At 43.9% G+C, this 17,446-nt stretch overlaps 1 protein-coding gene across 2 annotated transcripts in view; it reads right to left on the reverse strand.

Annotated features, from left to right (window-relative positions):
- Window positions 1-315: 315 nt before the first annotated feature.
- The window catches only part of ZNRF3 (zinc and ring finger 3), a 131,349-nt gene continuing 114,218 nt past the window's right edge, over window positions 316-17,446 (reverse strand). The window contains exons 3-9 of one of the 2 annotated variants that reach the window (XM_044290921.1): window positions 11,751-11,825; window positions 10,813-10,944; window positions 10,566-10,676; window positions 8,496-8,663; window positions 8,144-8,246; window positions 5,442-7,010; window positions 316-2,083 (exon numbers count right to left, since the gene is read on the reverse strand). In XM_044290921.1, the coding sequence (XP_044146856.1) occupies window positions 2,058-2,083; window positions 5,442-7,010; window positions 8,144-8,246; window positions 8,496-8,663; window positions 10,566-10,676; window positions 10,813-10,944; window positions 11,751-11,825 (2,184 nt within the window). In that variant the 3' untranslated portion in view covers window positions 316-2,057. Of the gene's footprint in view, window positions 2,084-5,441; window positions 7,011-8,143; window positions 8,247-8,495; window positions 8,664-10,565; window positions 10,677-10,812; window positions 10,945-11,744; window positions 11,826-17,446 lie in introns of both variants that reach the window. The other variant, XM_044290914.1, reaches the window with a different exon arrangement.

A 17,446-nucleotide genomic window follows, 5' to 3' on the forward strand; every position in this document is an offset into this window, starting at 1 on the left:
CTTAGTGAGTAAGCCAGTTCTACGCTACCTCAGTTTGATAAATGACCCCAAAAGTGAATTGATAGGCTTCAGAAATCAATGCGGTATAGGAGCGGACTGAAAAAAAAATGTGGCACTCACAGGAACACGTTTATGCCTCTTGCACACAAACTTTATTTTTTTTCAGTTTACGTTCCGTTTTTTGCGTTCCGTATACGGAACCACTCATTTCAATGGGTCCGCAAAAAAACCCGGAATGTACTCCGTATTTCCGTTCAAAGATAGAACATGTGCTATTATTGTCAGCATAACGGACAAGGATAGTACTGTTGTTCTATTAGGGGCCATCTGTTCCGTAAAAAAACTGAATGCACACGGTTGTCATTCGTATTTTTTGCAGATCCGTTTTTTTGTGGACCGCAAAACACTGAAAAAGCCATACGGTCGTGTGCAATAGACCTTACTGTTAATCCAGTGGAGATATCCATTCAGTGAATGAAACCAACATTCATGAGATGATAGCACTCCCATAGTAACGAGTGACATCGCTAAGGAACAAAGTGAGCGGACAACACCTGCTCAGAACGGCGCCTTCTCTGTGGGAACTAAATCAGTACACTTTAACCAGGACCTGTCCATTTTTTAACATATTGGGGCAGATTTAGAAATCCTGTCAAATTTTTAGTCAGTGTAAACTTATGACTAGACAGTGTAAAAATGCACCAGATGTATCACCGTGGCTGATGCTGGGTGGCAAATCTGGCACTTCTTTACATCTATCTAGCTTGCTTACTTCGTGCCACCAAAAGTCTGGTATCATTTTGGCATACAATGTGGCATCCCACTTTCCAGCAAGGTCAAGTCCCCTTATTGATCACGCAGGAAAAAGTATCCATCTTCAGGATAGGTCATCAGTATCAGATTGGCGGGGGTCTGACTCCTAGCACCCCTGTCAATCAGCTGTTTGAAGAGACCGCACCGCTCCAGTGAGCACTGAGGCCTGTGATGTCACGTTCACTGATCGCATGGTCTACATGCAGAGCAGTCCCATTCCAGTAAACGGGACTGGGCTACAATACCAAGTACAGCCGCTATCTAATGGACGGCACTGTGCTTGGTGAGCTGCGGGGAGAGCCTGTGGAGCTCACTGGAGCGCCGCAGCCTCCTCTAACAGCTGATGAGCGGGGGTGTCGGACCTGAGGATAGGGCATCAATATTAAACACACGGAAAACCCCTTCCTGTGTGGCTCACGGCATCTGGAGCATTTCCATTAGTAAATCTGCCCCATGGCTTCTGGGTGCAAACTGATTTACTGATACATAAACACAGACCATTGTAGAAATATGGCATGAAAAACATGTAAAATATATTTGCATTGCACAAATACATTCATGTAAAAAAATTATTACTGTAACATAAAAGTGGTTTTAGCTTATGATCATTATAAAGAATGCACCATAAATATAAACTGCAGCTATATAGAATACAAATTAGGACATTGTTTAGCAAAGGCTCAACTTAAATACAAAAGAATTTGTCATTTAAAGAGGCAGATAAAAACAAAGTTAACCCCTGATCACTCTCTTTGTGTTTTTTTTTTTTTTTTTTTCCTGGCTTCATAGCCGACAGATAAAAAATAATATTAATATTTTCTTGTTTATTTTATTGAAAAAATATATATCTCTTTTTCATCAGGAAAAGACAGTTCTTGCGCATGTACAAACTCACAAGGAAAAAAAATAAAAAAAATAAAACAGCAACCAAAAAATAATATATATTTATATATTTATATATATATTTATAACATAAAAGATAAAAAATAAAAAACCTAAACAAATAACACAGTTTCTCCAATTGCTGAGTCCAGGGAATAAAGCAAGTAAAAGTGGTTGTACTGTGTGGTGGGATTCCAGATCACGGTGCATTGTAAAGTCCAACTTTCGTTAAAAATATTTTTTTATCTTTTTCTTTCTTTAAAAAAAAAAAAGGCGATTTATTTTTTATTTTTCTTTATTAAAAAGTTCAGAAAATAATCCACAAGATTCAATCTAATCCTAGTAGTTTGTATCCTTAGTGCTCAGTCTTTGTCTGTAGGGTGGCAACCTGTTGGACATGGAACACAAGACAGGTATATAAAAGGACTCTGTAAACTAGTAGTACAAAGATTAGACATATTGCAAACCACAATGAGGAAGAAACTCCCAAAAGAAGTCACAAAATACTAAAAACCAGTATATAGATCCATTCACACAACTGTATTTTCGGTCCACATCCCATCTGCATTTTTGCAGATGGGATGCAGACCCATTCATTACAATGGGACTGTAAAAGATGCGAACCGCACAATGTGTGTTGTCTGCCTAAAATAAATAAAGAGAACGTCCTTTTTTTGACCATTTTGTGGACAAGAATAGGCATTTCTAACAAAGGGCGAGGCATGCCGATTTGCTAAATGTAGAAGGCACGTGGCCAGAATCCGTGTTTTGCGGATCTGCCATTTGTGGGGCACAAAACGGATGTCGTTGTGTGAATGTCCCATAAGTATCAGCCCAAAGTCCACACACCGTATGCATTATACTAGGGGTTCTTTAAACAGCTCTGAACCCAGACACAACCATATTTTCACCCAGGCAGCCCCCTGATATGAGCTTTGGAGCATTTCCTGCTCCGATGCTCTCCTTTTCCCTGAACTGAATCACGCAAGGCAAAGGCATTTTCAGGAGATCTGGTCACTTACTGGGCTCTCCTTAGGGCTGCCAGGCGGAGGCTTCCGCCCAGCAGTGAGCCCGGCTACCGGTTATGCTGCCTCCATCTCTTTTCTTGGACTTATCATGAAGGAGCCCTGATGAATCTTGGACTCCAGGTAGGCTGCTGCATACCGGTTGACCTCAAGTTCTGGTGAGTGCGATTCCAGCATATTTTTTTATCGGTGACATCACAGGCACTGAGGGGCGGGCTTTAGAGCAGCCCTAGCCTGTAAAATGGCTAGGGCAGCGCTAAAGCCCGCCCATCAGAGCTGGTGAGGTCACCGAATAGTCTGCTGGGCGGAAGTAAAAAAGCCCTTGCCCTGCGCTTGATCAAGCGCAGGGCAAGGGAGAGAATCGGAGCATGACATGCTCCGATGCTAACAGGGGGGCTGTCTGGGTGAAAATATTGAATCTGAACCAGGACAACCCCTTTAAAGCGGGGGTCTCAAACACAAGGCACCTGAGCCTCGGGCATCTCGCCTCAAGGACTGAAGACTATGAGGAAGTAGAACAGTGCAGGAAGTTGTTAGGACCTCCGGCCCTAGATCTCAGGAGGTATGATGAACTCCTGCATCAGGACGAGCCTCTGTTTAGGAAGAGCTGAAGCGAGTCATGTGTTTGATGCCTTCCCTCAAATGCAATATATACGATATATGAAGTGAATTACTGCAGTGAGGGTCAGTCTTTGGTCTCCGCTGTATACAGGTCCTTCTAAAAAAATTAGCATATTGTGATAAAGTTCATTATTTTCTGTAATGTACTGCTAAACATTAGACTTTCATATATTTTAGATTCACTACACACAACTGAAGTAGTTCAAGCCTTTTATTGTTTTAATATTGATGATTTTGGCATATAGCTCATGAAAACCCAAAATTCCTATCTAAAAAAATTAGCATATCATGAAAAGGTTCTCTAAACGAGCTATTAACCTAATCATCTGAATCAACTAATTAACTCTAAACACCTGCAAAAGATTCCTGAGGCTTTTAAAAACTCCCAGCCTGGTTCATTACTCAAAACCGCAATCATGGGTAAGACTGCCGACCTGACTGCTGTCCAGAAGGCCATCATTGACACCCTCAAGCAAGAGGGTAAGACACAGAAAGAACTTTCTGAACGAATAGGCTGTTCCCAGAGTGCTGTATCAAGGCACCTCAGTGGGAAGTCTGTGGGAAGGAAAAAGTGTGGCAGAAAACTCTGCACAACGAGAAGAGGTGACCGGACCCTGAGGAAGATTGTGGAGAAGGACCGATTCCAGACCTTGGGGGACCTGCGGAAGCAGTGGACTGAGTCTGGAGTAGAAACATCCAGAGCCACCGTGTACAGGCGTGTGCAGGAAATGGGCTACAGGTGCCGCATTCCCCAGGTCAAGCCACTTTTGAACCAGAAACAGCGGCAGAAGCGCCTGACCTGGGCTACAGAGAAGCAGCACTGGACTGTTGCTCAGTGGTCCAAAGTACTTTTTTCGGATGAAAGCAAATTTTGCATGTCATTCGGAAATCAAGGTGCCAGAGTCTGGAGGAAGACCGGGGAGAGGGAAATGCCAAAATGCCTAAAGTCCCGTGTCAAGTACCCACAGTCAGTGATGGTCTGGGGTGCCATGTCAGCTGCTGGTGTTGGTCCACTGTTTTATCAAGGGCAGGGTCAATGCAGCTAGCTATCAGGAGATTTTGGAGCACTTCATGCTTCCATCTGCTGAAAAGCTTTATGGAGATGAAGATTTCATTTTTCAGCACGACCTGGCACCTGCTCACAGTGCCAAAACCACTGGTAAATGGTTTACTGACCATGGTATTACTGTGCTCAATTGGCCTGCCAACTCTCCAGATCTGAACCCCATAGAGAATCTGTGGGATATTGGGAAGAGAAAGTTGAGAGACGCAAGACCCAACACTCTGGATGAGCTTAAGGCTGCTATCGAAGCATCCTGGGCCTCCATAACACCTCAGCAGTGCCACAGGCCGATTGCCTCCATGCCACGCCGCATTGTAGCAGTCATTTCTGCAAAAGGATTCCCGACCAAGTATTGAGTGCATAACTGAACATAATTATTTGAAGGTTGACTTTTTTGTATTAAAAACACTTTTCTTTTATTGGTCGGATGAAATATGCTAATTTTTTTAGATAGGAATTTGGGGTTTTCATGAGCTGTATGCCAAAATCATCAATATTAAAACAATAAAAGGCTTGAACTACTTCAGTTGTGTGTAATGAATCTAAAATATATGAAAGTCTAATGTTTATCAGTACATTACAGAAAATAATGAACTATCACAATATGCTATTTTTTTTTAGAAGGACCTGTATATGGGATGCATTTCCTAACTACATGCACACTGCTGAAATCACAGCACGCTGGCTGACTAAATTTAATGTATGACTTTTTGACTTCGGAATGGGAGAACTCAACTCACTGACCATAGGGACTGGGAAAAAACAACCTAATGATCCCCAGGACATTGTAAACTAGACTCCTCCTACAATGGCACACACCATCAGACAAGTGCCCAAAGACTGACCAAGAATAGTAGACTACAATGTTATGAGGTCAACAGTACTTCAGCTCAATGTTGCATTTCTCTGAATAGTATTGTGCCGTGTGTTATACTCTGTTCTATTGTAAAACTGAATATCACCACTGTATATAGACCCAGCAGGTTTTTAAATTTTGTTTTGGCTAAAATATTGCCCCGTAACTACAAGACATTTACCTGTCACGTTTCCAGATCCCTCTGTTCCTGTGTTTCGACACAGGGCACGTGTCTCCTCTACTAGCATACAAGGTCCTTCTTGGCAGTACAGTACCTCCTCCTCCTCATCTTCTTCACCTTCCATCTCCCAGGAGACATGTCCCACACAATCTAAGCCACCTTCATAGCCGGGATCCTCGGGAATGATGGGTATTGGTTGACCAGCCTCACAGCCAGCTACCGCAGCAGCAGCTGCTGCCGCTGCCGCCTCAGCCAGCGCATACTGAATGCTGACTGCATAGTCCTCAGTGTAGCAGCTCCCATGATTCTCCTCATAGAGGCAGCAGGGCCGGGCAGAGTGGCCTAGAACTGACCCTGGTTCTGTCCGGTGTAAAAGGCTGGAGGTAACACTGTACAAGCCTCCACTGGAGGATGCAGCTGTCGCTTGTTGGGATTCAGTACCCATAAACAAGTTTGTGCAGTCTGGACTGGGATCCCCAGTAGGCCTCTGAAAACAACAAGGGCAGCCCTTTTCAGGCCCCCGCCAGTCTCTTCCACCTCCTTGTGAGATGGAGCAACATGCTTCTGGGGCTAACCCAGAGGCCACAGCAGCACCTCGGCGCTCCAGGGAAGAATTGCTGCTATAATTCATCTCTAGGCTGCAACTAGACAGGCGATCCCTAGAAGAAGAATTTGGGAAGGTCTGGTGAGGTCTGGTGTCTGACCTACCTTTTCCAGGTCCTGTTCCAACATCCCCCCCACATGCTGCGGCATCCCCTACTCCAGTCCTACAAGGACTTCGACTCCTGTACACATATGGATCAAAGTCACTACTGAGAGAGCTTCGAAAAGTGGAGCAGCTGCCATATACTCCTTGGTTGCTGGCCTCTGTGCAGTCCAGCATGGAGTCACTAGATGAGGCATGTCCCTGTGCTGAGCTGGAGCTGGAATTGGAGCTGCTGTCACTGCAGGGGACATCAGCTAAGTAGCCACTGCATACTGAGCGATGTTGGTGCTGACTATGAAGGTAGCAGCTCCCACCAGCTGACGTAGGAGCCATATGCATCATGGTAGGTGCAGGCTGGTATAGCAAATTATTACCAGTCTGAAAGGCATGGTTTAAGCCCTTTTCTAATCCTCTGGGCATCTGACTACTGCCTGCTGTTTCCTGGTGATGTGGGTAACTCAACCCCTGGAAGTAGTAGTGTTGGTACATGGTTTCATATTGAGAGTAACAAGTGGCAGTGTTAAAGCCTCTTCCTCCATACTTTGAGCGCCGGAAGCCATGACTAGCTTGTGGATATGGTGCATGTTCCAGATCACAGTGATGGCCTTGAGCTGGCTGATCTAGTGATACAGGTCTGTATCCAGTTAGAAAAGGGGGCTCAACTGGTCGCTCCACAGTGAGTACTGTAATGGGATTGCCATGTGGGCCCATGCTGGTGCGGGTTGGATATGCAGCAATAGGTCCCGTACGTTGCACCCTTCCTGGATAGTGGACTGGGAGAATGACTCTCTGTTGCTGTTGTTGTCGGCCACTGTTGTCTGCGTTCTCACCACACACGGCACCATGAACTCCTTTCTTCTGTTCTGTAGTGGAAAAAAAACAAAAACGTGTAAGTATCTACAATTATGCTAAACTGAACAATACAGTATCTTCAATTGTGGTTTTCAAACATTAAAATGAAAATTTTCAATTGAAAATTGCTTTAATCCCCTAATAACCTAATTAAACCTGAAGCATTACTTAAAGCTTCTGGACCTCAATATTAAATCTGTGACATGGTCTCCCACATATCATGAGACTTAGGGGGTTACGTCATGACTGATGTAAAAATAAAATAAAAAAATAAAATAAAAATAAAATATATATATATTTAAATCTAACAGAGCTAGAACCAGCCCTGTACCTCACATGGATCCAGAGATCTTCACATTCATTGCTAAGATTGCTCTACTAGATTATCTGCATGCTGGCTGCTCGAAGGGGGGCTTTTCTGCTGCCACTCTCTCCCTATCACAGCTCTGGGGGCACGTCGCTTCTGCTGCAGTCTCTCCCTGTAACTGTCACAGCTTCTAACAGTAGATCTAGCTGGTGGCAGCTGAAGGATGGACCCGAGCATGTGCGTCCAACCTCAGTAGGTGGACATGCACATTATTAAACAGATTAAACATCAGAGGCATCATTATAATGAAGAGAATATTTCACAACTGGATCATTTTTTAACAGAAATTAAATTACAAAAGTAACTAGTTTGTCAAGCTGAATTATATTAAAATCACATCTAAGGCCCATCTTACTTATATTGGGCAATCCAGCTCAGTTCCCCTCCGGAATAATGCAGAAAACACATCACTGATGCTGGCTATCAAATAGCGCGGACAGATCGGATACGTTTTCCTGTCGTGTCGGACCTTTGCCCTATAGTGCACATATCAGTTGTGTTCGACTCCCAGCCTAAAACAGGTGGCCAGGCACAGGTTGCACAAAACCCTTTAAGGGCCTTTTGGAACCCCCATCATGCATTAGGGGCTGGGTGTGACTGCCACCTTTACACCCCTATAGCTAGGCCCCTAAATGCCACCTTTGTTAACTAAAGATATGATATTGGACATGCTTCAGAACAAGGTTACATTGGTCTATTTTGTAAACCAACCTCCTTCCTGTTCACTTACGTCCAAAAAGGCCAAGACCCTTTTTGTGTTCTAGATATCCCACTCACCAATAATATTGTGCCGGCAATGTGGACATGTATGATTCTGTAAAAGCCAGGGATCCACACACCTCTTATGAAACCGATGTGTGCAAGGAATGACTCTCAGCTCCTGGACAAGAAAAGAGAACAAGATCATCAGACACAATGATGGTGGCCAACACCTACAACAGTCTGCCTAGGTCAGTCTTTGCCATTCGGCCTGACACTGCTGTATAGAGAAGCATTGGAGGATAAACATAGCATTACCTGGAGTGGGCTACACGTGAAAATTCAGGAAAAAATGAAAAAAAAAAAAAAAAAACTTTCATAATATGACAAAACACTTTGACACTGGCCATCATGGATTGCTGGATCTTACCTCTCCATCAATATATTTTTCTAAGCATATGGCACAGTCTGAGGTGGAACTGCTGCTTAGCGTATCAAGGCCACCGCAGCTACCCTCACGAGGCACTTTTCCCTTTGCTTTGAATTTTCTGGTCTCCATTTTTTCCAGTGCCTGAACTGCCATCCTGTTCATGGAGTTCTGTAAGAGAAGTTGGTGACCGTGATTACTTAAATCAGTGAAATAAGCCAAATATACAGTACAATTATGGTGGCAATGTGAAATCTGTCAGACTCCTTCCTATACACAGCAATGTAAAAGAAGCATGTTCTCCCAGCCTGAGAAGGTCTTTTACAATGTGTTATGGTGATGAAATCAGGACCATGCAAAACAAAATATGTTAGACAGTGATGATTTTTATGGTTGCAGAACCTACTGGAGGTGCAAAACATAAGAGTCAAAGGCAACTGTAAGGCAGTCTAAAAAGGTTCTAGCTAAATAATTTTTGAGGAGCATTGTATCCTGATAGTACAAGGAACAAAACATATGTGATTGTGAGATAGAAGTCTCTTTAAGAGTCTCTTTCAGACTCAGAGATCAGCTAACTTCTTTCTTCGAGAAATAGTAATAAACCTGGCCAAGACTTATCTGGTATTGCAGGAAAGCAATAAATATATATATTTTATTTTTATTTATTTTTGGGGGGGGGGGGGGGGGGGGGGAGAAAAAAAAAAATCTATAACCATTTAAGAAGACCCATCATGCCACCTGACATATGTTTTACTAATCTGCTGCATCTATTCTTATGCCTCTAGTATTCCTTCTTGAAGTTTACGATTCGATTTCTATCAGTCTAACAATAAAGGTCCAACCGATTGTGACCCGTTGGTTGTGTGTCCCTGCACAGTGAGACATTATCCAATCAGTGCCATCAGTATCAGACTGTGCAGGGACACATGCCCAACTGGTAACCGTATTGCAGAGTGCTGGCAATTAATTAACAAACTATTAGTAGGAATAATATACAGGAATGACACAAAATACAGATATAAAAAAATGATGCTCCACAATTGTTATTTCATGGGGAATGCAAGCAGTTACCAAAACAGACATGTCAGAAGAGGTGGCAGGCCCTTTTTAACATGAGTGAAACAGTAAATGAAAATGAATAATGCCTCACGGTATTAATACAACTGTTACGCTGGCGGCCTGTGTCTACCACTGCTCCACTATCCCAGGCGGGCATGGCTCCACTCACCGCGTGTATTGGGGCTAGTGCTCAGTGAACTCTGTGGTACAGCTACAGTTCATCTATTCCTCTTGCTCTCTGTCCAGCTGCTGATAAGGTTTCCTATTTATACGGGGTTGTTTGCCTGAGCATTAGGTATTCTAGTGTTTGCTAGTCCTAGTGAAGGTGTGCTTTTTCTGTCTGTCTACCCTTGTACGAACTCAGCCTGTTTACAGACTGTTCCTCCATTGTCTGCCCTGAACTCAGATCTCTCTTGCCTGCTTGCTCATGCTGCCTGTACCTCAAAAACATCTCTACAATCCACCTCTTTCTTAATGTGGAAACAACAACACATCACATTGTTGCCCTGATCCTATCCAGTCGTGAGTAACTCATTACTAATTGGCTTCTCCCCTCACCAGACTCTTCCCTCTCCAATCTATCCTGAACGCAGCAGCCAGGCTCATCTGTCTGTCTAACCACTACCCTGATGCTTCCGCCCTGTGCCAGTCATTGCACTGGTTACCCATACAGTACAGGATTGTAAAACACTGTGGAATATGTTGGCGCTAAATAAATAAAGATTATTATTATTATGTTTTACGAACTCTGTCTGCCCTGACCTTGGCTTGTCTCCTGACTAAGTATTGTCTGCTCCTTTAGTGCTTCACAGCAGTGTCTCTGGCCCTCATGGGTCAGCTGCCAACTACAACCGGACTATTCCAGGAGCGACCTGGTAGGTTTCCTGTAGAATAGTCAAGGTCCCTGTCCAGGCGTTAAAGGGTGAATACCAGGGGACCAGCAGGACAATGCCCTTACGTTGAGTTGGCACAATGGGTCCACACCCACTGCCTGTTACAACAGCCAATGTTTACCTGACTTCTTCTTTGCTTTAATTTGATCTTGATAAGAAGGATAAGGCAGACCAGTGACACCACCACAAAGAAGGCCAGGAAGATACCCATGTCAAAATATTCAGTGGGTTGCTAAAAGAGAAAAAAAATGAAACAATCACTGCAAAATACATTAAATGGAACCTTAACCTCCCACTTTTGGGTGTCAGTGGTCTGTTATGTTGCCTTACATTCCAGATCACTATTGAACAAGAATCACAAAGCTTACCCGAGGTGGACGATGCTGAATTCTGGCTCGAGCACCTTTCTGCTTATTGACGATGTTCATGAGTTTAATAGCATCAGTGCCTTTCATATATACAACTGGTCTCTTAAGTGGATCTTCCAAGCCTTGATTCAGCTGCAGGGGAGGAAGAGAATTACAGAATAAGGAATTGTCTGATCTTCCAGTCAATATTTATTTAGCTATTCTAGAAGTCTACATTCCATGCAATCATTAAAGAGATCTGCTTGGACTAACAAGACCATTAGACCTGAAGCCTATGAGGAAGCAGAACAGCGCAAGAGGTCGGGATGAGATCACTGCAATCTCCTGCACTGGGTCTAAGATGCCGCAAGAATGCCTTTGTCCTGACTCAGGCGTTTATGACCACATCATTGCACCACCTGAGACTCAGCGCAGGAAGTCGCGATGATGTTATCGCGACCTCCTGCGCCATTGTACTGCCTCATAGAGGACAGCATTATATATATTAACGCTGTATACTTATGTATATACTACCACTACAGAGGGGGCATTATACTACAGGGGGACTACCAGGGAAACATTATATTAGGGGGCGGGGGCCTCAGGCACCCCTGATCAGAAGACATCATACGCTTGAAATGTCCATACAAATCTGCAGGTTATGATACCAAGCTGAGATCAGCTTGGATATTCATGGGCAAGCTGTGTATAACCATAAATGGTGCTGTAAGTAACATCTGCCCACATAAAAATATATGTATTATAAGTTATTATACTGTTTGTTTTATGGTCATAACTTCAAGGCTCTTTTGAATAAACAAAAAAAAAAAAAAAAAAAAAAACATTAAAAACAGGGTAAAAACAGTCAAGACAAAACATCACTTCTTAGCTCTGTAAGAAAGCCGCCACAATCTCAGGTGACTGACGCAGCCCAGCGCCTATACAAAACCTACATCTACCTGCTCCACAGCATCAGGGTTGTCTGAGACATCAAAGATAACTGCTGTAGCCCCTCTCTGCACTGCCCGCTTGGCCTAGAAGAGAAAAAGAGAATAAAGTATAAGCTACATTACACAAAATACAGCATAAATGTATATACTCTGACATCTGTGCAAAATGTTGCCCTAGACTGTTAAAGGGGTTCTGCAGTTTTTTTAAACTGATGATCTATCCTCTGATCTGCGGGGGTCCGACACCTGGGACCCCTGCCAATCAGCTGTTTTAGAAGACAGCGGCGCTCCAGGAGTGTGGCGCAGGAGTGCCGCGGTTTTCTCTTGCTGTTTACCGCTGGCCCAGTGACGTCACGACTAGTATCAATGGCCTGGGCGGGGCTGAGCTCTGTTCAATTGAATGGAGCTTAGCCCCACCCAGGCCAGTGACACTAGTCATGACGTCACTGGGCCTGCGGTAAACAGCGAGAAGGCCGCGGCACTCCTGCGCCACTGTCTTCTCCAACAGCTGATTGGCAGGGGTCCCAGGTGTCGGACCCCCGCAGATCAGAGGATAGATCATCAGTTTAAAAAAACTGCAGAACCCCTTTAACTGTGTGACCAAACAGTTCAAATGGAGGCATTTACAGGAGTGTCTTATCAATTATTGAACACTTCTGCATGTTGCAGTCAGTGGCGTAGATAACACAAATGATGAATCTGAAGGAGAGCGTGAGAATTCATAGTCAGACATTGAAATCAATTATGTGGCGCCAATATAAAGTGTGTTAAAACTTGATGTTGATGCCAATGTACATGATAATGAACCATCACAATAAAAATAAAAAAATAATAATCATGCAAGTTTCTGAAACTAAATGATGATTAAATCTTAGGAAAACTGTTTAGAACAGTACTTTAATTATGGAATTTGCCCCCAACCAAGTTGAAGTGTGAAATTCCGGCAATGCATCTACTTATATACTGCAATGGCCATTTAACTGATACATTTAATATTAAATTCCATACTAGTAACTTTAATATAGGATAATTATTGATCAAACAGAAGTACTAAAAAGGTGCAGTGAAGAACAACATTCCAGATGCAGTTTTGACATCTTTCCACCAGGGGTCATACAAGTACAGTTTGTGAGACAGCCCAGAGCCTCAAGGATATCGCAGGGCTTGTTGATGTAGTATGAGGCTGCACATAAACTGCTGAAATTAAAGGGACACTGACAGGGCCAATAAGCATATTGAGGTATATATATGTCACCACAGGTCTTATAATGGGTATTACAATCATCTAAGTATCCCCCCTGTCCACATTATACATACAGTAAACTTTAAGCTTTATAACCTGCTCCAACGGTCTGCAATCTGCCCAAGGGGCGGCGTTTCACTTCTCTTGCGCCCAGCCAGCCTCCCCAACTGCCGCTTTGAAGCGCCGCCCAGCTCATGAATATTCAGTTTGCTGGGCGGCTTCTGCGGGCCCCGCTCTGAAGCGCTTCGCTTAACAGTGCCCTGCGCATGCGCCGGATCTTGTGAAGTCGGGGACAGTAAGCGCCGCCCAGCTCATCAATATTCACTTCGCTGGGCGGCGCTTACTGTCCCCGACTTCACAAGATCCGGCGCATGCGCAGGGCACTGTTAAGCGAAGCGCTTCAGAGCGGGGCCCGCAGAAGCCGCCCAGCAAACTGAATATTCATGAGCTGGGCGGCGCTTCAAATCGGCAGTTGGGGAGGCTGGCTGGGCGCAAGAGAAGTGAAACGCCGCCCCTTGGGCAGATTGCAGACCGTTGGAGCAGGTTATAAAACTTAAAGTTTACTGTTTGTATAATGTGGACAGGGGGGATACTTATATGATTGTAATACCCATTATAAGACCTGTACTGCCAGATATATACCTCAATATGCTTATTGGCCCTGTCAGTGTCCGTTTAAAGTAGTGGGCATTTTAGGCTCTGGTCACACTGTGGTCAGTGTGTACACCCAAAATATACACCTGATGTCTGCCCTTACTTACCTGTAATGCATTGTAAGACCCCATGTACACAGCAAAACGTGGATCCGCAAAATACGGATCCTGGCCGTGTGCATCCTGCACTTTCCTCAGTCCCTATATGCAATACAGACAAGAATAGGGTATGTTCTATAATTTGTGGAACAGCTGCACTGATGCAGACACCACATGAATGACATTCGCGTGTTGTGCGCATTTTTTGCGACCCTACAGAAATGAAGGGGTCCACGTGTGATTTATGCGGACCCAAAATACAGCTGTGTGCATGATGCCTAATGGAGAATATAACCGAGACTTTCCAATAAATTGCAGAGTGCTGTGGATTTCTACATATTGCTTCTTGACGGGACCCCCAGCCAGGATCTCCATCTGCGGGGACCACTTATTTATCATCTTTTCTTATCGGTATACTATCCCCAAATTGGGGTCTGGAGTGCTGCTTATCCTATTTTACGTAAGTCTTAATATCTAGTCATGTTAGTCACTATGATAAAGATCTGCCCTCAATGTACCAAGCAGCTGTAACAGCATTCATGATGGCTGTCCTCAGCTACACCAGTAATGGTTACACAGAAAACGATGGAGATATCTGACAACTACACATGAGGACAGGCCGACTTAAGGATGATTTTAGCGTTATTTTTAACTGGTGTGATATACCGACATCAATCTGCTTATGGGCAACAAAAGGGCATGTTTACACCCTGAGGACTCTGGATGTAGGGAAAGAAACTGCCGGTCTGGCTAAGGGTCCATTCACACGTCCGCAATTTCGTTCCGCATTTTGCGGACACAATTGCGGACCCATTCAGTTCTATGGGGCAGCAATGGCGGACAAGAATAGGCATATTCTATTTAGTGCCGGCAATGTTCGGTCCGCAAATTGCGGAACGCACATTGCCACTGTCCGTGTTTTGCGGATCCGCAAGACACAATGCGGACGTGTGAATGGACCCTAATCCAGGCTTCAGCGGTGGCACAGAAGTGGTTACGGTGCTTACACACTTGCGTTTTTCTTTTCCGGCGCTGAGTTCCGTCCTAGGGGCTCAATACCAGAAAAGAACTGATCAGTTTTATCCCCATGCATTCTGAATGGAAAGCAATCCGTTGAGGATGCATCAGGATGTCTTCAGTTCAGTTAGGGGTGGGCGATATGGACTAAAATCTATATTGTGATATAATTTTAAGCATGTGCGATATACATCGCTATATATTGTTTTCTATATTGGGGGGGGGGGGGGGGGGGGTTAAACTTTTTTTTTTTTTACATTTTATTTAATAACTATTAGCCCCCTTAAGGGCTAGAACCCTTGTCATATTCACCCTAATAGAGCTTTATAGAGGACTTTACACTCTCCCTGCTGCCCTGTGCTTTGTGCACACGGCAGCAGGGAGCTGACCATGGCAGCCAGCATTTTTCTCTCCGTCCAAAAATCCTGAACACTTGCCGGAATGCCGGATCCAGCATTTTTTTTCCATTGGAATGTATTAGTGCCGTAGTGCATTAAAATTGCCGCATTGACGGATCCGGGCTTCCGGTCTGCGCATGCGCAGACCTTTAAAAATTTTAAAAACTAAAAATACCGGATCCGTTTTTCCGGATGACACCGGAGAGACGGATCCATTATTGCAATGCATTTGTGAGACTGATCCGCATCCGGATCAGTCTACAAATGGTTTCCGTTTGCATACAGATTGACGGATCGGCGACGGAACTGCCAGCCAGAACCCAGCAAGGCAAGTGTGAAAGTACCCTTATAAGATTGAATGTTAAGTGCCCACCTGTTTTTGCCTAGAAACCACATTCATTGTAATCAAGTGCATGCTTTTGTGGGTGAAACAGCCTTTTTCAGGCAAAATGGTGCTGCCATTTAAGAATGAATTTAAAAATTGCAATGGCTGCAACCTCTAAGACAGGAGACATCATTAATATGAAGGCCTCAATGACACATTCATATCTGTGATGACATCCATGATAAGATGGTCAATGGTCATCCATGAAGGATCTGTGCCATCTGTATTTCATGGACACTGCTAGGCTGAAAATTCATTTCTAGAACTTCATCTCCTACCAATGTTTCATGAAGACCATGGACCAAACACAGATGGTATCAGTGTTGAGTCCGTGGTTTTCCAAGAACTATAGACTGTAATATGCATGAGGATCCATAATCCATAATCACGGGCCAAATAGGGCATGCTTCCTTCCGTGGAAAACCACCGATGTGCGAATACAAATATTAAAGTCAATGGAGATGTGAGCGACCTGTGGAGACCAAGGACTGAATGTGATTCACTGACATGTGAAGGAGGTCGAATGAGCAATGCAACGATGATGCACAAAAAGAATGATAATTTTTCTGGATGATTTCAAAAAGTCAACATGGCTATAAAAAAAAAAGGGCAAAAGGGAAGGCACATACGAACAGAGGGATATTAATGAAGTGCACATTTTGAAATGTAGTTTTTAGATCTATGGGTCATGCATGTCTGAAATCCCTTTGAAATTGTGTTCTCAGACGTTACTTTGTACAGTGCTCTTGGTGGAGCTGTGCGAATGGTGAGAGCACCTATCAAACACATTACACACACTTCATACATAAACTCCAGCATTCCACAAGCCTCACATATCCGGAACTTTAAGGCTGCTGGCTCCGACCTTGTAGGTTCTCTTGGCAGGAGATCAAAGCAGCAAACAGCACGGAATGCAATCTCTTGCTCTGTTCTCCAGCTCTAATTCTCACTCCCCTCTCTTAGCAACCCCCTTCTGTCTCCCTAGTGCTTTATGTTAGTACTTGCCTTATGTCAGCGCCATCTTCTAGATCATCATTTATGCCTATAGCGCAGTCATCAACCGTGGCGCTTACATATTTAGAACAAATGCATAAGGCGGCACACAATCCAGTTCACGCATTGGGGCAATTTAGTAGTGCATGGGAAAAGTGGTGCTCTCACTTTTTGGAAACCCTTCGGAAAACAGAAGCAGCAACCTAATTAGTAGCCGTGGGCAACAGATCCACTTTTCCACAAGGAAGAGTGGGACAGATAGGAGATACTATACTGTAAGCTCTACGGTAGGCGAGTTATTGTATTTCAGAGCCAGTTGGATAGGTTAGCAGTTTAGTAGCCTGACTGCAAGAACTTCTGTAGACCTCACCATGTAAAACATTGAAATGTTGGCTTTAGCCCACAATTCTAGGTGCACTGGATACCGGACCGTCTTGGGACGGAGAAACTGAGATAAAATGCGTCTTAATACAGAAAAAAAAAAAGTATTTTAAGAATATAAGCGAAGTTAGTATGAAAAAGAACAAATCAATAGTGGCGATAGTGTTTACGTGGAGTCATCCAAGCCAACAAAAGCCTCTGGATGAGAAGTAGTTAATGAGGAGGGTTTTTTTCTGGTAATCCGCCCATGTTGTCAGGCTTTAGGGAAGCCCCAGGGAAGAAAGGTGGAGCAAAGAAAAGAAAATCTTTTGAACTAATTTTTCACAGAAGACGCTTTGCCTCTTAATTATGAATGAGTTTATAACAAGCACCAACGAGTACAGGGAGAGTCTATGAAAGGAGGCACGGCCAGGAGTGGAAGTCCTAGCGCAGGAACCATGGACCCGGGCTATATAGCTGTGGTCTTAATCATAATCTCTCTAGACTTGGTTGGTAATGGAAGAGTTTACTGGCAGATGAAACATATCAGCGGAGAG

This window comes from Bufo gargarizans, chromosome 1 (genome assembly GCF_014858855.1).
Source record: "Bufo gargarizans isolate SCDJY-AF-19 chromosome 1, ASM1485885v1, whole genome shotgun sequence".
NCBI lineage: Eukaryota > Metazoa > Chordata > Amphibia > Anura > Bufonidae > Bufo > Bufo gargarizans.